Source organism: Antennarius striatus, chromosome 23, assembly GCF_040054535.1.
Source record: "Antennarius striatus isolate MH-2024 chromosome 23, ASM4005453v1, whole genome shotgun sequence".
In the NCBI taxonomy this organism is placed as follows: Eukaryota; Metazoa; Chordata; class Actinopteri; order Lophiiformes; family Antennariidae; genus Antennarius; species Antennarius striatus.
Genome location: NC_090798.1, coordinates 8,840,107 through 8,862,875, shown reverse-complemented (window position 1 = coordinate 8,862,875; position 22,769 = coordinate 8,840,107). Strand labels below are relative to the sequence as shown.

Sequence of the window (22,769 nt, the reverse complement as noted above, 5' to 3'; positions counted from 1 at the left end):
GTGTGGTGTCTCTGGGACCACGCCCCTCTGCCATGCCCATCTCCTGATTGGTGTGCCATCTTCCTGCCAGGCCCAAGCCCCGCCTCGTCACCTGGCATGGACACTTTAAAAGCTTTGCAAGCCAGTCAGTCAGGGCGATTGTCTGACTGTGGTAGCATGCCCTTGAGCATGTTGAACTTTGACTGTGACTATTGAATTTGTTTCTGAGCCTTGTTAAGAACTGCTAGTGTTTTGTGTTCCATTTAAAATCAGTCAGTGCAGTTTTGGAAAGTTTCTATATAATAGCTAGTCCTGTATAGGATATACATTACAACCTGATATATTGCATTACATTCAGACACAAAGGAAGGCTTATATTTATGTCCTTCTGCTCTCCCCAGATAAAATCGATAGCTGTTTATTTCTGGCTTGACTATGTAAAAATCTGAGAGAAATTGCGTTCAATGTAGTCATCAATGTAGTCACAGGAAATCCTGGGGTAGAACAGGAAAGATAACAGGAAGCTACAGATTTTGCTTTTGTTAGCAGGTGATCTCACTTGTGTGTCCGTCTACCTAGTGGATGTTTATGTTCTGAAAAGGTTTGTTGATGTCATTGTAGTCATTGAGTTTATATGATTGATGATTGGAGTCTGATGCATCGGATGAATTGGAGATGTATCATTTGTCTAGGGTCCAGAACTTGGGAACACACAACTCAGCGACATCAGAGAAGCCACCTCACCGATTTTAAACCAAAGCTAAAAGAAGTTTGGATGGGCTTCGATCTTACTATTCTCTGTTTGGATCTCACTATTTTCCGTTGTTGTGTGACTTTTAGAGATTTAATGAAAAATCTGTGCTTGACTTTAACATAGTATTCAACGTTTGACAAACGCATCTATCTCCATGCAAAATACTTAATTGGGTCTTCTAGAGTTTATTGAATGACATTTTCACTTTTCTGTCCTGCCATGACGAAAGACTCAGTTTTCAGCCTCAGCTTCTCTATTTTTAAATTTAGTATTGTTCATCCATGTGGTTTACGTCTATAGCAGGGGCCACCAACCTTTTAGAGGCTGAGGGCCACTTCACAGGACCTGTTTGCTACAAACCTCCTATATAACAAAACTGCATGGACAACTAATGTTATAATACTGATATTAAAAGAGCAGTAGTTGTTCTAAGACGGTGTAAAATTATTGTTCACATATCAATAATTATTTTCCAGAATTATTAGTGATTTACATACCAATAACAATCAAAAAAACATGTTTAAACGTGAAACACTTATTTGCTCAACATTTGACAGTCAGGGGGACACCTGCTGTATTTTTAATGCAAATGATCACTTTTAGCATTTAAAGACGGAAAGCACTTTTTTGTCTGAACAAGAATAAATTCTTTCAGAACATTTAACATTTTGTGCAATGCTTTTGATGAATATTGCTGCAGTTTAAACAATGACAAAAATTGTCTCTGTGATTGGTCAGCTCATTTACTATGAAGGGGGGATGCGTGGTACTGCATGCTGCTCACCAGTGCATTATAATCTGGTGAGTAATTTGACACTGCAATTCTCAGTGAATCCTGAAAATGTCACCATGTCACCATATTTAGCGGACAGCTCGTCCAGTAGCATCTTAAACATTCTCTGTTGCTTATAGCTTTGGAGCAGATGCTGTTTATGATCTTCACGACCGGAGTCATCACGTGATCAAAGCCGGTCACTTTGACACAAATCGCTTGCTGATGAACGATATAATGGTAGTGCAGACATTTTGTAAAGTCTGGATCATGTTTGCATTGTGCAATAAAGCCTGCATGCTGGCCCGTCGTGGCCGGTGCCCCATCTATTGTTACTGATGTCAGCTTCTGTACTGGCACCTTTTCCTCCAATGTGTATTTTTCAACTCCCCGCGTTGTTGTCTTCAATGGCAGAAGTGTTACCAGCTCCAAATGAAGGGAGGTTAATGAGGAAAACCGCTGGTTAACAATGAGTGGATGAAATTTTTTTTTATACCTCCGTCAGGCAGTTCAAAACAATTTCACCTCATATAATAGCACTAATTAATTAATAACATGAAGCGCCACTATGAAACAAAGCACAGAGCTTTTGCGCAGAATTATCTCCTGAAGTCCGAGCTGAGGGCAAAATGACCGAGAAAAATGCAAATGAATGTTCACTAGAGGCATTATGGATTTTGGGGCAACATAAAACATCTTTCAGTGATGGGACAATTGTGAATAAGTGCTTAAAAGCTGTTGTTGACACATTGTTTGAGGGAAAACAGAAAGATGAGATGTGTGGAAAAACTCCCAATGTCAGCTTCAACAGCATCCAGAAAATCAGAAATATTAACAGCTTGATGCAGCTATTCAGAGAGCATCATGCATATCTGTGGCCATTGATGAGTTGTAGCTTGTGTGTGTCAGGTTCCTTCACAAAGATAAGGAGCTCTTTGCTTAGTGTAACACCACTATGAAACACACACAAGAGGAGAGGACATACATGCAGCAATAAAAGAGATGCTGCCAAAGTCCAGTGGTCTCTTTCACCACACATGACAGAGACCACCACGAGGTGACCACCACCACAAGGTGTGTACAGGCACACCTTGTGTACAAAGTTACTTGTGTACAAGAAAATTACTGGCAGGCCACATGCCCCTTTCTCTCATGAAGAAAGTTCTGTTTGCATTTTTCCCCTGAAAGAGCCAGTTTTTATTCATGCCTTCTGAACATGTTACTGTTTTTTTACTTGAAGTGTAGGCCTTCAGTTCTTTAGGCTGGGATGTCTTTAATTTACAAGAAAAAAGATTATTCAGCTCTTTTTTGCACTTTATTTTTGATTCTGAGGTTTCTGTGTTCTTCAATCTAACATAAAGGCTTTAAATTTATTTTCCTGGGTCTACTTTTATTTATGGTGAGGTAAAAGAGCTAGCTGTGCACTCAGTTAAACATATCCTGCATTGGAAATTGATAATAAATGATAATGTGGACATAGGGGCCGGCTATAAGACACAAATTGGACTTGGGTTTGGGCCTTTTACGAAGAAGAAATTTTTATAAGTGGACCTCCGTGACTTTTAATTGAATACCCCTGGTCTAAACAAACTTCAGTTGCGTTCTGTGATTTTTTCACCGGCTTTGTGAATAAAGACTGTTGCTTACCCAAAGCTGCATTTAGCTCACAGACTTTTTCTGCCCGTAGTGCGCTTCCCGGTGGGTAGTTAGCATGGTAGCTTTTCTGACACTTAGTGAAGTGTCTCTCAACAAATGCCACACTCGCCCCACAAATAAGATACGCACAGGTTTCTTTCACAGTTGTAAAAAATAACTCCTCCTCCCATTCATTGTGAAAGTGATAAGATTTCTTTCTTTTTTCTTTCATGTTTTGGGGTCAGAAACTGTATTCAGCGTCCATCTGCACTGCGCCGGCTAGCTTACTATCCATGTGCACAATACTGACCTTTGAACTACAGTAGGTCAGAGATGACCTAAGCTTATCCAAAGTTCATGGATAAATAACATATTTTCAAGATATTGACATTTTCAAATCTATATAAATGTAAGTGTGATTCAAAAATAATAGCAACAGAATAAAATAAATTTTTAGTCATAGTGAGTAGTGGCGTAGATTCTATTTTTAGAACAGCCTGTGGGTGACTTATGTGGTTCTTGTGGGCAACCTGGTGCCCGCGAGCACCGTGTGGGTGACCCCTGATCTATGGTATTCATTGTATTTGCCAGTCTAGGTTAGCTGCATAATGTCGAAGGACCCAGGAAGGACGCCAGTCATTTGCCTTAACCAGAAGATTAAGCAGCATAGTTTCTGGTGGCAACATGACTGGCTGTCAAATAAAAACACCAAAATCTTTCCAATGAAGCTATGACCTCTTTTACATGCCTTTGATATATATCTTTTGCTTGTACGTTAAAATGCTGATATGAAGCTAGGTTTGGATTCTGGATTCTGTTTTGGATTCTGTATAGGTGTCCACCTCACAGATATCAGTGAGTTCTGAAGCAGAGTAGTCTTAAAAATTCGTTACTCGGTCGTTTCTTGTTATTGAGGTAAAGTAGGAGACTTACCTGATGGTCATAAGTTTAAAAAGCTTATTCCTGACAACAAGTCTAATACAGATCCTTCTTCTTTTCTTTTCGGCTTTTCCCTTCAGGGGTCACCACAGCGAATCAATTTCCTCCATCTGGCCCTGTCCTTTGAATCCTCTTCCCTCACACCAACTACCTTCATGTCTTCCCTCATTACATCCATAAACCTCCTCTTTGGTCTTCCTCTAGGCCTCCTGCCTGGCAGTTCAAAACTCAGCATCCTTCTACCAATATATTCACTATCTCTCCTCTGGACATGTCCAAACCATCTCAAGTCTAATACAGATATCCAGGCTTTTCTCACTGTCCCTAAATGCCTGCAGTAAACGGGCCTTGCAACAGCACAGCTGCATTTTCTTTCCCTTCTCGGTGATTCAGATAAGGAATTTTCATGAGATAATATGATGACTTAGATTGTGACAAGTGTTTGACCGCCCCCCCCTTCTCCATAGGCGGTGGATGTGATTTCCGGTTCCGGTTCATCCTGTGAACAAAGAACTAAGACCGCCTATGTCCTGACCACCAGACTTCCATAGATGGAATTGTTATTGTAACTGTTTGTGTGTGTGTGTGTGTGTGTGTGTGTGTGTGTGTGTGTGTGTGTGTGTGTGTGTGTCAGATTAGATGAGTTCAAGTGTGTGTGAAAGTACTGAAAAGTGGAAAAGTTAAATTAAAATTGAATACTAAATTGAATAAAATTGAAAAACAGCAAACAGCATGTCTACAATGTTTAAATCTCTTCATTCCCCCTCTTGGCCTTGAAAGAGGCCATAATATAAGGCATCAAAAATTCAATTCTTCCGGACAGGCGGACTGCTGATGAGTAAGAACCTCCTTTAATGATAGCGTATGCACAGGTGACATAGGTGTGAATGGCTGTGGTATACTCACCATAACGCTACCTGTGGGGTGGTACCCTGCTGCTTGCTTTGCTGCCTGATCTGCTGCCTCATTACCTTTAGCCTGAAAAGTGTTTGCTTTACTATGTCCTGCTGTTTTGACAATAGCCAATGAGGAGGGCAACATAATGCTAGCTGACAGTCTCTCAATCAGCCGTCTATGACCTATGGGAGCCCCCTTAGCTGTAAGAAAACCTTTCCTCTTTCATTCCTGTAGATTCAAGACTGCCGCACCAACCGCGTAGGCTGAGTCTGAATATACCGTCAAGTCTTGTCCGTCGCCTGCCTCTGAGGCCAAACACAAAGCCGAATCCTCAGCACCTTGGGCTGAGGGGTTGTCCGTAATTTGAGCTGTGGAGGTCAGGTCAAAGTCACCAGTCAAGGGGTTGTATTGGATGACAGCTGCTGCTCCTGCTGTCTGGAACAACAACCATCTTAAAAAAGAATTAGTTCTGTAGACAGTGGTGTAGTTTGCAAATCTGGGCGAGGTTTGAGGTCACCCTGAATCAGAAAAGCACATTCATGTGGTGTCCCTGAAGTACACTGATATGGTCCGCCATGTTAACACCAGAATGGATGTACTGGATGTTAGGAGCTTGAAGAATCTTAGATAATTTAGTTTGTCGCAAAGCAGACGTGGTGAAGGCCTGAGACACAACAAACGATGTGACTGAATGTTCTGTGAGACTGATAAGTGGGTGGCCTTGGACTATGTGTGCTGTTTTGGTTATCAATGTAGCAAGGCCTGCCGCGTATCTGGCACAAGGTGGCTGTCTACTCTCAATTGGGTCAAGACGAGCACTACAATACATCAAAATGCGTCTTTCACCTTCAACCTTCTGATACAGGACGCCGTTAGCGATATCATCTGAGATAGAGACATCCAGATGGAACGCGGAGCCTGAATTGGGGTTGGCTGAAGCAGCCGCCGTAGCCAATGCATTAACAAGTCTAACAAAACAATCTGACGTATTTGCATCCCACTCAAATTTGGCAGTAGTGTTTTTGTCACCGTGCTGTTTTATCATTGCACGAAGTGGTGTTGTGTGTTCTACAAAACAAGGGATGAAGTGTCTACTGTAACCACACAAACCCAAAAATGATAGCATGTCTTTTACCGTTTCAGGCTTTGGATGAAGGCTCGTTGAAGGCGGCAGCAGCTGTTGTCCAATACAACTCCTTGACTGGTGACTTTGACCTGACCTCCACCGCTCAAATTACGGACAACCCCTCTGCCCAAGGTGCTGAGGTTTTGGCATTGTGTGTGGCCCTAGAGGCCATAAATGGAGGTTCCTGAAGTTCCTGAACCGGTTAATAACGTTCCTTGTAAATATAAATATGTAGGTGCTGTATTTTGCGCAGCTTAAGACTCGCTTAAAAGCCTTAAAATTTCTCAAAAATCAACGCTGCGCCTTTTAACATTAAGCGTCTTATGTGTACACTGAGTTCCACAATCTGTAAAAATGTTTTTGTGTGATTTTAGTCAGCGATCCGCCAGATCGGCCATTGTCCACCGACATAGGACGTATTACGTCACTACGTACGCCAGCAGCGATAGACCAATTAGAGAACATGGTGCGAGGCTCCGTCTGGCAAACCTCCGGTACATACCAGTATACAGTACAGTGAATGCCGGTACTGTACCGCAGGTATGCTGTTAACCACATTTGTTTGGCTAAAGACCCCCGACAATGACATCAGCGAAGAGACACGCTTACGATGCAACATGTAAACTCAGTTCCGGTTGTTCCGGTTCACGTAAAGAGACCAGGGGGCTTTTTTCACGCTTCGCCATCTCTCTTGATCTGTGTTTCGATGCACACCCACACCACCGCTTCTGTCAAAAACCACGTCAAGCGGCTGAATTTGGAGCTTGTCATCATCCTGGAGGATTAACGAAAGAACTCCAACCGCTGGACATCAGTGTAAACAGAGCCTTTAAAATTAAGCTGCATACATCGTGGAGTGATGGATGAGAGACGTGAACACACGTTTACCAGGACTGGAGGCAGTGCCGAGCGAGTTACACCCCCACAATATGTGGTGGATTGTGGATCCTGGAGTAACGTGTGCTTCGACTTTTGTCTGATGTTTTGCTAAACATCATGTTGCTAAACATGATGTTTTGCTAAACATTACCGGACAGCCACCCGGAAAACCTGACGGTCAGCGATAGAGAAACTACCGAGATATTCAATGCAGACCGAAGATGAGGACTTAGCATTTAACACAGATTTATCAAAAATAAAGAAATAGAAATATATTTAAAAAATAATGTCGGTGTACAGTTCAACGACAGTCACCTTTTTGCTTCCGTTACCAACAATGCACTGAGCAATAATGTGTGCCGTATGTCCGGTGAAAATACACAAATAAACTCCGTTATTTAGACTGCACCTCTTTATACAATGAGCCGAATGGTGATCAACATACGGTAACTTAAGGACTTTTAAATTGGCAACTAAAGCAATTAGTTTATATACTATAATTATAGATATGCTCCTACCCTACAGTAAACAGTACCACAGCACTACACCTCTGCTTTATGACAGTTGTATCACTGTAGTTAAGGCTTATGCCTCCTACTTAGACACTACATGAAATAAGACAAGAATAACTTTCACCATGTCATTTATTGCTGAACAACAGATCTTCATTGTGCTTCTCCCATAGCTCAATATTACTACAAAGCGCTGGCAGTACGGGGACACACATCTCTGAAAATGACTGCAGCCAATGAGTTAATGTCTAAATCATACATTTTTAAGATTGACATACTGCAGTGTTTACCTGTTATGATTAAATTGTGACTGGGTGACTGTCCCTTTTCTTAACTGCTGCTGATAGAGGCTACTTCTCTCTGCTCTCATCCAGTGAATGACAGGAAGTGAAACATGAGGTCAAATATTTTTTCAAGAATGAAAAAAACCGGTATTAACCGGTTTCAAATTATTTTCTGTTCCGATTCTGTTCCAGAACATTAAAAAATATAAAGTTTTCGTTTTTGTTCCTGCCAAAATACCAAAAGTTTCCGGTTTTCATTTTCGTTCCATGAACCGGTTCAAAGCCCTGAAAAAGACATAAATAAACAGGCCTAGTTAGGTATGGGTAGGTTGAAGTGTCTATAGTGTTTGCAGTGTTTTTGGTGTATTATGTGTGTCATCCCTCAGCTCTCGTGTGGACTCTCTTCTTCTTTATGTCCCCCAGAGAGGAGTTGAGCAGTTTAATGGCTCGGGGGATGAAGGAGTTCTTAAGTCTGTTGGTCCTGCATGTTGTGAGGTTCGGGAACTCTAAAGTTCCTGGTAGTTACCAAAGCTGAGCAAAAACATAGTAGAAACAGATTGACAAGTGAGGATAGCCCGTGTTGATCAATATCATAACAGTGGTCTGACTGCCACTCTCTCTCTGTATCTCTCTTTTCCTTGCCCTGTCTCTGTCCCCAGTATATTTCCTTTCCCACCCAACCGGTCAAGGCGGATAACCACCCTCCAGAGTCTGGATCCTGCCCGGAGTTTCTTCCTCAATGAGGGAGTTTTTCCCCGCCACTGTCACTTATACTAACTCTGGAGGGTTCCGTTGGGTTCTTTTGCCTATTGGGATAGGATAGGATGGCGGTGTGTGCACATGCAGCAGCTCCTCTCTCTCCGTCCTGTCTGGGAGGACTGTAATTTCATTTGTGCTGTCTTTATTGACTATAGACATAGTCAATAAAGTTGACTATGACTATGACTTTGACTATGACTATGAAGGGTGGCACGGTAGATGCAGTTGAGAGCATGTTGCCTTAGCAAGAAGGTTCTGGGTTCAATTTCTTTCTATGTGAGTTTGCATGTTCTCCCTTTGTGTGCGTGGGTTCATGTGATGACATTAACATGTTACTAATTTACTAAGTTCTACACATGTGCCTCTCCTAGGAACCATCACCTTATCGTGGTGGAGAGGTTTGTGTGCCCTAAGAATCCTGGGAGCTATGTTGTCGGGAGTCTCTACTCTTGGTAGGGTCACCCAAGGCAAACAGGTCTCAGGTGAAGGGCCAGACAAAGAGTGCTTCAGAAGACCTCATGCAAGATTAGAAAGGGAAACAAGTGACCCTGCCCGGAGGAAGCCCGGCGCCCACGTCTGGAGCTAGGCCTGGACAGAGGGCCCATCAGCGAGTGCCTGGTGGCCGGGTCTGCCACGGCTCAGTCCTAAAAGGCAACGTGGACTCATAAGTGTACCTGGTACTAGAGCCGCCTGGGTCGGGGGTCAATGACTGATCTTGTGATCGTATCATATCATACCTTTGACTGTGTGTTTTGGACACTCGGGTGAAGAAAGGGGCATTGCTGTCAACTGATCATCACCTGGTGGTGAGTTGGGGCTGTTGGCAGACAAAACCTTTGGATAGACCTGGTAAGCCCAAATGAGTAGTGTGGGTGAACTGGGAACGTCTGGAGGAGGACTCTGTCTGCGAGGCCTTCAATTCACACCTTCAAAAGAGCTTTTTGTGCATCCCTGTGGAGGCTGGGGCCATCAAACCTGAATGGTTGATGTTCAAAGCTTCCATTGCTGAAGTTGCAGCTGAGAGCTGTTGTCTCCATGGGTCCCCTGAGGTCAGGTGATCCTGGATCTTTTTAGCATAGGTGGGTTTGGCCTCTTTTATGCCCTTATCCACAGCCCTCCTCGCTGCCCTTAGAGCCCCTGCCTCCCCTGTACGCAGCATCCCTGGCCTTCAGCAGAGCTCTCACCTCTACATTCAGCCAAGGCTTCTGGTTTGGGTAGACGGTGATTGTTCTGGTGTTAGTAACATCGTCCGCACACTTGGAGAAGAACCCGAGGACTGAGGAGGTGTATTCCTCCAGGTTCACCTCTCCCCCCTGTGTGGCTGCCTCCCTGAATATCTGCCAGTCTGTGTGCTGGAAGCAGTCCTGGAGCACCAGAGCTGCGTCCTGGGGCTACACAGTGACAGTCTTCCTCGTGGATCTAACCGTTTCTGAGAAGCCAATGTGTGGTCGGGGGAGGGCTCTGTATGCACCATGTAGGTTGGTGTACACACAGTCCAGAGTGTTGTCCCCATGTGTGGGTATGGTGACGTGCTGGTAGAAGCTGGGCAGTGTGTCTGTTAGTTTTGCGTGATTAAATTCCCCTGCTACCTCGTAAAACGCCTCCGGGTGCCTGGTCTGCAGTAGGCTAATGGAGTCGTGCAGCTCACGTAACACTTCGTTTCCATTAGTGTTAGCATTAGCACCCGGTGGGATGTAAACAATGGTGACGAACACCACCGTAAACTCACTAGGCAGATAGTGCGGCCGGCATTTAACAGTCACGCATTCTATCGCCTCTGAGCAGTAGCTTTTAACCAGCTCACTATTTGTGCACCAACCTCTGTTCACGTATGCACACAGTCCTTCCCCACATGTTTTTCCGGATCGATGGTCCCGGTCTGCTCGGAACATTGTAATTCATCGATCTGGAAAGCAGAGTCTGACATGCTGTTGTTGAGCCAGGTTTCCGTCAGGCCGACCACACAGCAGCTCCTCATCTCCTCCCCAACCCTCAGCCAGAGGCGTAGCATGTCCATTTTATTGTCCAAAGAACGGACATTGGCCAAGAAGAGTGAGGGGATCAGTGGTCTTTTGGTCTCTTTCCTCTCTTCTGCCTCCGGGCACATCTCTACCTCTTGCCGGTCTAACCTCGGGCCCTCCCATGCCGCTCCTATGTTCTGAGTATCCCCAGTCTGCCGAGAGTAGATTTCACCATAGGTAGAATTGATGCCGTTTAGTTGTTTCTAATGGAGTACAGTTTGGCTGGGCTGTGCTTCACATTTGTTTCCAAGCTGCTGTTCAGATTTTTCCTAAAAGCGCTAAAAATGGGCATTACAGTGGGAGTTCCAGAAGCTGCTGCAACCCTGTGCGCCGCCATCAGGAGGTTCCATCAGGGAAATTATTTTCTCTGTCACACTGCACACAGCACAGTGAGTACACTGAGAATAATAAATAACCCTCCAAATCAGAATCAGAATCAGAATCAGCTTTATTGGCCATCGTTTGTAAAAAGCAGACGAGGAATTTGTTTCCGGCAGGTGGTGTCTCAAACTGTTCATTCATAACTTAACTATTCTAAATACTTAAATATTATAAATAACTATACTAAATACAAAATGTAGGATGCAAAATGCAGTAGGTGGGGGGGGGGCACGATATACAGGTGCTGAGTGCATGTTGCAGGGATTTGGAGACAAATAGTTAACATTTATTGTTGAAGTGTCTTATGGCTTTGGGGAAGAAACTGTTTTTAAGTCTGGTTGTTTTTGAGAGGAGGGCTCTGTAGCGCCTCCCAGAGGGTAGCCTTTTAATTAGACGGTGTCCAGGGTGTGTTGGGTCTGAGATGATCTTCCCTGCCCGACTCCTAATTCTTGAGGAGTACAGCTTTTGGAGGGAGGGCAGGGAGGTCCCAGTGATCTTCTCGGCAGACCTGATTGTCCTTTGTAGTCGTGTCCTGTCCCTTTGGGTGGCAGCACCGAACCAGACTGTGATGGAGGAACACAGAACCGATTCAATGACTGCCGTGTAGAACAGGACCAACAGCTCCTGTGGCAGACCGTGCTTCCTTAGCTGCCTGAGAAAGTACATCCTCTGCTGGGCCTTCTTGAGGATGCAGCTGATGTGGAGAGACCACTTCAGGTCCCTGGAAACAGTAGTCCCCAGGAACTTGAAGCTCTCCACAGAGTCCACAGGGCTGTTTGCAATGGTGAGGGGGAGCAGAGGGGAGGGTGACTTCCTAAAGTCCACTGTCATCTCCACAGTCTTGAGCGTGTTCAGCTCCAGGCTGTTGCGACTACACCAGTCCACCAGCTGTCTCACCTCCTGTCGGTATGCAGACTCATCCCCGTCCTGGATGAGTCCAATGACAGTTGTGTCATCTGCAAACTTCAGGAGTTTGACGGCTGGGTGCGTGGATGTGCAGTTGTTGGTGTAGATGGAGAAGAGCAGCGGAGAGAGGACGCAACCCTGGGGGGCACCGGTGCTGACTGTCTGAGTGTCTGAGGTGATTGCCCCCAGCCTCACCTGCTGTGTCCTGTCTGTCAGGAAGCTGGTGATCCACTGACACATGACAGAGGGGACTGTGAGCTGGTGAAGTTTGGAGGATAGCAGCTCAGGGATGATGGTGTTGAACGCCGAGCTGAAGTCAACGAACAGGATCCGTGCATATGTCCCTGGGTGGTCGAGATGATCCAGGATGAAATGCAGTCCCATGTTGACTGCATCATCCACTGACCTGTTTGCCCGATAGGCAAACTGCAGGGGGTCCAGCAGGGGTCCTGTGATGTCCTTCAGGTGGCTCAACACGAGGCGTTCAAAGGACTTCATGACCACAGATGTCAGAGCGACAGGCCGGAAGTCATTTAGTCCTGTGGTGGAGGGTTTCTTGGGGACTGGGATGATGGTGGAGCGCTTGAAGCAGGAGGGTACCTCACACAGTTGGAGGGATCTGTTGAAGATCTGTGTGAAGACTGGAGCCAGCTGGTCCGCACAGACCTTGAGGCAGGAGGGGGAGACACCATCAGGGCCTGGCGCCTTCCTGATCTTTTGTCTGTGGAACTGCTGACTCACCTCCTGGATGGTCACACTGAGGGGGGTTGGGGGTGGTGTGGGCTGGGGGTGTGAAGGGGATGGGATTGTGGAGGGGAGGGGGGTTGGAGGTGGGGCAGGCAGGGGGTTTGAAGGGGGTGGGGTGCAGACAGTGTTTGTTGAGGGGAGTGGAGGTGTGAATGGCGGTGTGATATGGGCTGCAGGTAGTGGAATGGGGGTGGTGGGTGTGAAGGCCTTTTCGAACCTACAATAGAATCTGTTGAGGTCGTCAGCCAGGTTCTTGTTGGCCTCAGCAGGGGGGGACGGGCGTCTGTAGCCGGTGATGTCCTGCAGACCTCTCCACACCGACGAGGGGTTGGTGGCTGAAAGGTTTCCTCTCAGCTTATCAGAGTAACTCCTCTTAGCTACTCTGATCTCCTTAGTCAGTGTGTTCCTGGTCTGCCGGTACAGAGCCCTATCCCCAGATCTGTAGGCCTCCTCCTTAGCCAAGCGCAGTTGTCTCAGCTTGGCTGTGAACCATGGCTTGTTGTTGCTGTATGTGCGGAAGGTCTTGGTTGGCACACACAGGTCCTCACAGAAGCTAATGTAGGCTGTCACAGTGTCCGTGTAATCATCCAGGTTGTCCGTAGCAGCTTGAAAAACACTCCAGTCGGTGCAGTCAAAACATTCCTGCAGTTCCTGCTTTGCCTCGTTGGTCCATTTCTTCACCGTTTTCACCACAGGCCGAGATGTTCTCAGTCTCTGCCTGTAGGCTGGGATGAGGTGGACGAGGCAGTGATCGGAGTTTCCCAAAGCTGCGCGGGGGACCGAGCGATAAGCGTCCCTAGTTACCGTGTAGCAGTGATCCAGCGTGTTGTTGTCCCTCGTCGGACAGGTCACATGCTGCCTGTATTTAGGGAGCTCGTTGCTTAGTTTCGCTCTGTTGAAGTCCCCCAGGATGATTAAAAATGAGTCCGGATGTTTCCTTTCAATGTCCGTGATTTGTTCCGCTAATGTATAGAGTGCAGCATCCACATTAGCTTGCGGTGGAATGTAAACACCGACGAACACGAAAGAGGAGAACTCCCGCGGAGAATAAAAGGGCTTGCAGTTGATGCAGAATGTCTCAATGTTCGGTCCACAGAACCTGCTGAGCACTGTGACATCCTTACACCAACCTTCGTTGATGTAGAAACATATTCCACCACCCTTGGTTTTCCCCGACCGCTCCTTGACGCGGTCCGCTCTGTGAAGTTGGAAGTCCGGCAGATGCAGAGCGCCGTCAGGGATCGATTCACTGAGCCAAGTTTCAGTGAAACACAGGGCAGCGGAACGTGCAAAGTCCATATTTTTCCCGCAGAGGAGGTGCAGCTCGTCCAGTTTATTGGGTAGTGAGCGGAGGTTAGCCAGATGTATTGATGGCAGCGGGGTCCTGAATCCCTGCTGGCGGAGTCTCACCAGCGCGCCAGCTCTCTTACCCCGACGTCTGCGTGGCCGCAGCCCATAAAGGGCCGCAGCTCCGCCGATCAAGATCTCCGCAAAACTGCTCGGATCTGACGCAAACTGCGGAATAAAATTACCGGGTAAGAACTGTCTGATGGCCAGCAGTTCCTCAGAGGAGTAGGTGATGGGATAGCACTCAGAAAAAGACGCGAAGGTCGACAAAAAACACAAAAAAAAGTAGAACAAGAGAGAGCTCCGTGCCGAGGCGTCCATCTGCGGCGCCATCGTGCATACATGTAATGTACAAATAAAAACAATATACAAATACAGAGACATAAATGGGCTTAGGAATAGGGGGGCATGAATAAATAAACCTGGATAGGCATGGGAAACCTGGATAGGCATGGGAAACACGATAGGGTGAGAAACACTGCTGTTCGCGAGGGGCTCAGAGTAGAGCCACTGCTCCTTCGAGTGGAAAGGATTCAGCTGAGGTGGTTTGGGCATCTGGTGCGGATGCCTCCGGGGCGCCTCCCTAAGTAGGTGTTTCTGGCACGTCCAGCTGGGAGGAGACCTTGGGGCAGACCCAGGTGGAGGGATTATATCTCAACACTGGCCTGGGAATGCCTTGGGATCCCCCAGTCACAGCTGGTGGATGTAGCCGGGGAAAGGGAAGTTTGGGGCTCCTTGTTGAATGCTGCTGCCCCCGCCACCCGATTCCGGATCTTCTTCTTTTCCTTTCGGCTTTTCCCTTCAGGGGTCGCCACAGCGAATCAGTTGCCTCCATCTAACCCTGTCTTCTGCATCCTCTTCTCTCACACCAACTACCTTCATGTCCTCTTTCACTGCATCCATAAACCTCCTCTTTGGTCTTCCTCTAGGCCTCTTGCCTGGCAGTTCAAAACTCAGCATCCTTCTACCAATATATTAACTATCTCTCCTCTGGACATTTCCAAACCATCTTAGTCTGGCTTCTCTGACTTTATCTCCAAAACCTCGAACATGTGCTGTCCCTCTGATGTACTCATTCCTGATCTTATCTTTACTGGTCACTCCCAAAGAGAACCTCAGCATCGTCATCTCTGCTACCTCCAGCTCTGTCTCCTGTCTTTTCTTCAGTGACACTGTCTCTAGACAAAACAATATTGCTTGTCTCACCACAGTTTTGTACACTTTTCCTTTTATTTTAGATAGATAGATAGAGAGAGGGAGGGAGGGAGGGAGGGAGGGAGGGAGGGAGGGAGGGAGGGAGGGAGGGAGGGAGGAGAGAGAGAGAGAGAGAGAGAGAGAGAGAGAGAGAGAGAGAGAGAGAGAGAGATAGATAGATAGATAGATAGATAGATAGATAGATAGATAGATAGATACGTTAATAATCCCAGGGGAAATCCCAGGGGAAATTCTCTTTAATAATCCCAGGGGAAAATCTCTGCTCACAGGTATGCAAATAAATACACATAACAGTGACGAAATTGGCACCAGCACCGACACCGACGTCGCATAACTTTCATAATTAGCATAATGACATAATTGTACAGCAGAAAAAACAGGGGAACCTAACACAAAAGGAAGTGTAGGAACATGAAAGAAGTGTGAGATGAAGACGATGTAGGATCAAAAGGATGGATGAACTGAGCTGTAAACTGAGCTGTAAACCGACACTAAGGACCCCCACAAAGTATCCCACAGTGCATCCCCAGTGTGTCCCCTAGTCTACTCCTTCTCGGCCGGCCTTGATGACCCTGCGGCTTCAGACACCCTCCTTCTGAGAGAGTGGTTGTGCCCCCTGATGGCAGGGGGCACAAAGGAGGTCCTGAGTCTCTCAGTGGAGGAGCTTGGTGACAGCAGTCTACCACTGAAGGAGCTCCACTGCTGGGAGAAGGTAGTGTGCAATGGGTGGGTGGTGTTACCCAGGATCGCTCTAAACTTGGACATAGTCCTCCTCTCTAGAACAGTCTGTACAGAGTCCAGGTCCTGACCGGTCACAGAACAAGCCCTGCAGAGGAGCCTGTAAAGGCGCACGGTGTCCCGTTTCCTGGCACCACCACCCCAACACACAATGGCGTAAAACAGCACACTGGACACAATGGACTGGTAAAACAGTCTGAGCAGGTCAGAGCTGATGTTGAAGGAGGCCAGCCTCCTGAGGAAGTACATCCTGCTCTGACCTTTCTTGTATACACAGTCCAGGTTGTGTGACCAGTCCAGTCTGCTGTCCAGCTGCGGGGGAGGCTGTGGGGAGGGGGTTGCCCGCAGGAAATCCAGCACCATCTCCTTTGTCTTGGAGATGTTTAGCTGAAGCTCATTTCGCTGACACCACCCCACAAAGTCCGTCACCACTCTCCCGTACTCCCTCTCATCACCCTCCCTGATACATGCCATGATTGCAGTGTCATCTGAGAACTTCTGCATATAGCACGTATCCGAGTTGTGTTGGAAGTCCGTTGTGTAGAGGGTGAAGAGAACGGGGGAGAGTACCGTTCCCTGCGGGGCCCCTGTGCTGGTGGTCACCACTGATGACAGACAGTCCCCCATACGGATGTACTGGGGTCTGTGTGTTAGATAGCCCGTGATCCAGCTCACGAGATAGGGGTCCACAGCCATGGATGACATTTTCCCATGCAGGATGATGTTGAAGGCGCTCGAGAAGTCAAAAAAGAGCACCCTCACTGCACAACTCCCGACATCCAAGTAGGAGACGGACCGGTGGAGGAGGTACAGGACGGCGTCATCAGCCCCAACCTGTGTCCGGTAGGCGAACTGGAGAGGGTCCATCGCACCCTGCACCTGGGGAAGCATGAGCTCCAAGACCAGTTGCTCTAGGGTCTTCATCACGTGCGAGGTGAAAGCGACTGAGTCACTGAGCTCAGTGGGGCATCTCCGCTTGGGTAGAGGGACGATGCAGGATGTCTTCCATAGTGTCGGGACCCTCCCCAACCGGAGAGTGAGGTCGAAGACCTGTTGTAGGGGCTCACCCAGTTCGGCAGCACAGGCCTTGAGGAGTCTTGGGGGGACCTGGTCTGGTCCGGCTGCCTTCCTTGGGCGAAGCCTTCTCAACGCAGACGTCACCTGTTCTACAGTGATGGCCGTGTGTGGGGGCTTGGCACGTTGATCCCTTTGGCCGGGGGGTCTCACAGTTGAGATGGGGGAAGGGTCTGGGTTTGGCCCGAGGTAGATGGGTGCGGTAGACGGAGAGGGGGAGAAGGAGGCATGCGGAGTCAAGTTAGCTGGGCCGGGAGAACTCTGGGGACAGGGGCATGGAGTGGTGGGGGAGCTGAACCGATTAAAAAAGCTGTTGAGTTCATCATCTCGCTCCACGTTCCCCTCCACTGTACCGCGGCCCTCTCCATAGCCGGTGATGGCCCTCATGCCACTCCAGACCTCCCACACCTGGTTGCGCCCAAGCTGGTTCTCCAGCTTCCTTTTGTAGTCGTCCTTGGCCTCCCTCAGGAAGAGTCTCACTGCCTGCTGGCCCCCCCCCATCTCATCCTCATTCTCACTCCTGAACACCTGCTTCTTTCTATTCAGAACAGGCGTCACGTCCTTGGTTACCCAGGGTTTGTTGTTTGGGTAACACTTGGCTGTTCTGACAGGGACCACTGTGTCCACACAGAAGTTCATATAATCTGTTCAACACTGAGCCGCCCCGTCGACGTCCTCCCCATGTGAGCACACAATGACATCCCAATCGGTGGTCTGGAAGCAGTCCCTCAGCGTCTCCTCTGCTTCCGGGGACCACCTCCTGACCTGCCTTGTTGTTGCTGCCGTTTCACCAGCGGGATGTAGGTGGGCTGAAGGTACACTAGGTTTTGATCTGATCTGCCTAGTGGGGGGAGGGGGGTGGCGGTGTATGCCTCCTTGACATTTGTGTAGAACAGATCGATGGTTCTGTTCTTCCGTGTGGGGCGGTCTACACACTGGGACATAGTGGGGAGGGATGAGTCCAGGGTGACGTGGTTAAAGTTGCCCGTGATGATAACAAGCGCCTCTGGGTGCCGGGTCCGAAGATCAGAGGTGATTGTACAGGTGGTTTCTCGTGCAGTCTCTGGGTCCGCACGTGGAGGGATGTAGACGGCGAGGACAATGATGTGTGAAATTCGCGCGCCAGGTAGTAGGGTCTGATGCTAACAGCTGTTAGCTCCAGATTCCGTTTGCACAGCGTAGTTTTCACAGTCACATGTCCAGGATGACACCATCTGTTGTTGGTGTAAATGATCAGACCACCTCCCTTCTTCTTGCCGGAAGTGTTTGTGTCCCGGTCCGCTCGTATGGAGAAAAAGCCGGTCAGTCCGACGTTAGCATCGGGAACGAAGTCCGTCAGCCACGTCTCTGAGAACACCAACAAGCTGGTTTCCCTATAGCGCTGCTCAGTCCTGCACAGCGCTGTCAGTTCGTCCACCTTGTTGGGCAGCGAGTTCACATTCCCCATAATGACAGAGGGAAACGAGGGTCTGACCCGCCGGCAGCTGTTAGCTCTAGCCGCTAGCCTAGCCCACTTTTGTTTACCTCCCTAGCTCCCTCTGTACTGCCGCTGTATCTCTGTGGGGATGAAATCGCGAATCCAAGTTTCTCCTCTGACCTTCATGGACAGCATCTCCTCTCTGGAGTACATGAACACAGTACTATCCAACGTGGTTAAATAAATAAAATTGAGGACGTAGATAAGACAAAGAAAAACGATAAAAACAGAAGATATACAAGAGAGCAGACAAAAACCTGCGGCTAGCTCGCGCATGCGCAGTTCAGTTTTAGCTGAAACTCTTCTATCACACATCACACCTGACGCTTTCCTCCACCCGTTCCATCCTGCCTGTACACGCTTCTTCATCTCTTTTCCACACTCGCCATTGCTCTGTACTGTTGACCCTAAGTACTTAAAATCCTCCACCTTCTTCATCTCTTCTGCCTGTAACCTCACTCTTCCCCTTGGGTCCCTCTCATTCACACACATGTACTCCGTCTTAAGGCTAACCTTCATTCCTCCCCTTTCTAGGACAAACCTCCACATCTCTAGCTTCTCCTCCACCTCTTCCCTGCTCTCACTGCAGATCATAATGTCATCTGCAAACATCATAGTCCATGGAGATTCCTGTTTGACTTTGTCAGCCTGTCCATCACCATAGCGAACAAGAAGGGGCTTAGAGCTGATCCCTGATGCAGTCCCACCTCCACTTTGAAGTCCTCTGTCACCACCTACAGCACACCTCACTACTGTCTCATAGATGTCCTGCGCTGCTCTAACATATACTTCTCTGACACTCCAAACTTCCTCATACAATACCACAGTTCCTCTCTGGGCACCCTGTCATAAGCTTTCTCCAGATCTACAAAAACACAGTGCAGCTCCCTCTGGCCTTCTCTGGTCTTCTCTATCAACATCCTCAAAGCAAATACTGCATCTGTAGTACTCTTTCTTGGCATGAAACCATACTGCTGCTCACAAATGTTCACTTCTGCCCTTAGTCTAGCTTCCATTACTCTTTCCCATAACTTCATTGTATGGCTCATCACCTTTATTCCTCTGTAGTTGCCACAACTCTGCACATCTCCCTTGTTCTTAAACATGGGCACCAGCACACTTCTCTATTCCTCAGGCATCTTCTCACTATCTAAGATCCTGTTAAACAACCCAGTCAGGAACTCTACTGCCACCTCTCCTAGACACTTCCAAACCTCTACAGGTATATCATCAGGACCGACTGCCTTTCCACTCTTCATCCTCTTCAATGCCCTCCTCACTTCATCCTGACTAATCTTTGCTACATCCTGGTCCACAACAGTCACCTCTTCTAGTCTTTGTTCTCTCTCATTTTCCACATTCATCAACTCTTCAAAGTACTCTTTCCATCTTCCCATCACACTACTGGCACCTGTCAATAGACTTCCATCCCTATCCTTAATCACCATAACCTGTTGCACGTTCTTCCCATCTCTGTCTCTCTGTCTCGCCAACCTGTATAGATCAGTCTCTCCCTCCTTACCGTCCAACCTAGCATACAAGTCATCATAAGCCCCTTGTATGGCCTTTGCTACCTTTACCTTCACCTTACACTGCATCTTCCTGTACTCCTGTCTACTCTCATCAGTCCTCTCAGTGTCCCACTTCCGCTTAGCTAACCTCTTTCTCTATATACACTCCTGTACCTCCTCATTCCAGCACCAAGTCTCCTTATCTACTTTCCTTCCAGATGACACACCAAGTACTCTCTCCCTGATCACATTAGCTGTAGTTGTCCAGTCATCTGGAAGCCCCTCCTGACCACCCAGAGCCTGTCTTATCTCCTTCCTAAAAGTCATGCAATACTCTTCCTTTTTCAGCTTCCACCATTTCGTCCTCTGCTCTGTCGTTGTCCTCTTCATCTTCCTCGCCACCAGAGTCATCCTACACACCACCATCCTATGCTGTTTGGCTACACTATCGCCTACCACTACTTTGCAGTCACTGATCTCCTTCAGATTACACCGTCTACACAAGATGTAGTCTACCTGTGTGGTCTACCACCACTCTTATAGGTCACCCTATGTTCCTGCCTCTTCTGGAAGAAAGTATTCACTATTTCCATCCTTTTTGCAAAGTCAACTACCATCTGTCCTCCTTCCTTCCTCTCCTGGATACCAAACCTGCCCATCACCTCCTCATCACCTCTGTTTCCTGCACCAACATGTCCATTGAAGTCTGCTCCAATGACAACTCTCTCACTTTTCGGTATGCTCTGCATTACTTCATCAAACTCCAACCAGAATTTCTCCTTCTCACATCCTATCTGTGAAGCATACCCACAAACAACATTGAACATCACACCTCCGATTTCTACCTTCAGGCTCATCACTCTCTCTGACACTCTTTTTACCTCCAGGACATTCCTAATAAACTCCTCCTTCAAGATAACTCCTACCCCATTTCTCTTCCTATCTACACCATGATAGAACAACTTGAACCGTGCTCCTAAATTTCTAGCCTTGCTACCTTTCCACCTGTTCTCCTGGGTACACAGTATATCTACCTTCCTCCTCTGCATCATGTCAACCAATTCCCTACCATTTCCTGTCATAGTTCCAACATTCAACGTCCCTGCTCTCAGTCCTATACTCTTGGCATTCCTCTTCTCTCTCTTCCTACGAACACACTTTCCTCATCTCCTTCTTCGACCAACAGTAATCCAATTTCCACCAGCACCCTGTAGGTCAACAGCACTGATGGCATTCGTTGTTAACCTGGGCCTCGACCGATCCGGTATGGAAGTCATAGGTTTGATTCGCATGTTTGATTCAGCAAAAGATTTATGCCGGATGCCCTTCCTGATGCAACTCTCTGTATTTATCCGGGCTTGGGACCGGCACAATAGGACACTAGCTTGTGTCGTCTTGCGGCTTAATTTTTTGGATGGATGGGTGAATGGATGGATGGATGCACATGTGTTACTAAGTTCTAGACATGTGTATAAAAGGTTCAACACTGACAAATTACTTTAATCAGTATCTATATTTTTTCTATCTCTTTCAGGCTCGTAACATCAAGACATCTGAACTGGCAGCTATCAAGATTGTCAAGCTAGACAATGGTAACGGTCCAGACTAAATTCATTCATTCATTCATTCATTCATTCATTCATTCAGTCAGTCAGTCAGTCAGTCAGTCAGTCAGTCAGTCAGTCAGTCAGTCATTCATGCATCCATCCATCCATCCATTCATTCATTCATTCATTCATTCATGCATCTTCATATTCTTCCACTGTCATGGGTCACAGGGGTTACTTAAGCCTATCCCAGTTGACTTATGGGCATGAGACGGGGAACACTCTGGGTGCGATGCCAGTGCACCACAGAGGGACTCAACATAAAATTATATAAAAGGGCAAAAAAGCTTTCGCCTTTTATTTTTTTTTTCTTTTTATTGAATCTTTGAACATTTTAAATTTCTGGGCAGTAAGACTTTATTATTCCAAAACAGGAAAAGATTGTTGTGATAAGACATTTTAGCAAAGGACAAGGTTAGTTTTTATTGTCTTTGTTCTAACCTATGTGTCACTGTATTTAAAACATGAAAGGATCAGTACAACAGATGTGCTCTACTGCTGATGCAAAGTCTCGCAATAATTTATGGTTTCACAGAAAAACTGTTGCAGCATTCTTCTCAACAACGGAAACATTTGCTGAAATATTAAAATGTCTAAATCTTCCAAAATACCCCAATCGAAATTAATAATACAGGATGTTGTTTACACCCTTATAAAGATAAAATCACCTCTGCAGTGTTAACTCAAAAATGTTATGTTATTATGTTATGCTATACACTTCTCCAACTACCAATGAATATGAGTTTGAGTACATTTTTATTTCACCATCCTTCAGTGGAGGGAAATCACAACATTCACATAAGTTAATTTCGTTTTCTGTGTTTTCACAATTAAAAAACTTGAGCATTATTCTTTTACTCTCATACAGTATTTTTTTTTAACTTCAAATTGACTATCTCTCCTGACCACATCCATTAACAACTGCATTTCCTGCTCCATTTGAATCAGTGACAGATGGGTTTGTTTGTGCTTTCTTTATTTAATGTCTGTTCAGGTGATGACATCACATCCATACAGCAGGAGATTACGATGATGAAGGAATGCAAGCACAAAAACATTGTGGCCTACTTTGGCAGCTACCACAGGTGCTTGTCTGCTTCACAGATATGGGAGTGGGAAATGGAATCTGACTTGTCTCCCACTGTTTCTGGATTCCTCTCTGATACTCACTAGCTTTGAGTTACATTTACAGAGTGCTTGAACATGATC

At 46.9% G+C, this 22,769-nt stretch overlaps 1 protein-coding gene across 11 annotated transcripts in view; it reads left to right on the top strand.

Annotated features, from left to right (window-relative positions):
* The window catches only part of map4k2 (mitogen-activated protein kinase kinase kinase kinase 2), a 64,991-nt gene that overhangs the window by 2,893 nt on the left and 39,329 nt on the right, over positions 1-22,769 (top strand). For 8 of the 11 annotated variants that reach the window (XR_011034523.1, XR_011034521.1, XR_011034522.1 and 5 more), the window contains exons 2-3: positions 21,488-21,545; positions 22,555-22,645. Coding sequence is in view for 3 of the 11 variants with exons in the window: in XM_068308659.1 (XP_068164760.1) it covers positions 21,488-21,545; positions 22,555-22,645 (149 nt within the window). In the remaining 8 variants the exon portion in view is untranslated. Of the gene's footprint in view, positions 1-6,119; positions 6,235-21,487; positions 21,546-22,554; positions 22,646-22,769 lie in introns of all 11 variants that reach the window. The other 3 variants (XR_011034526.1, XR_011034527.1, XR_011034528.1) reach the window with 3 other exon arrangements.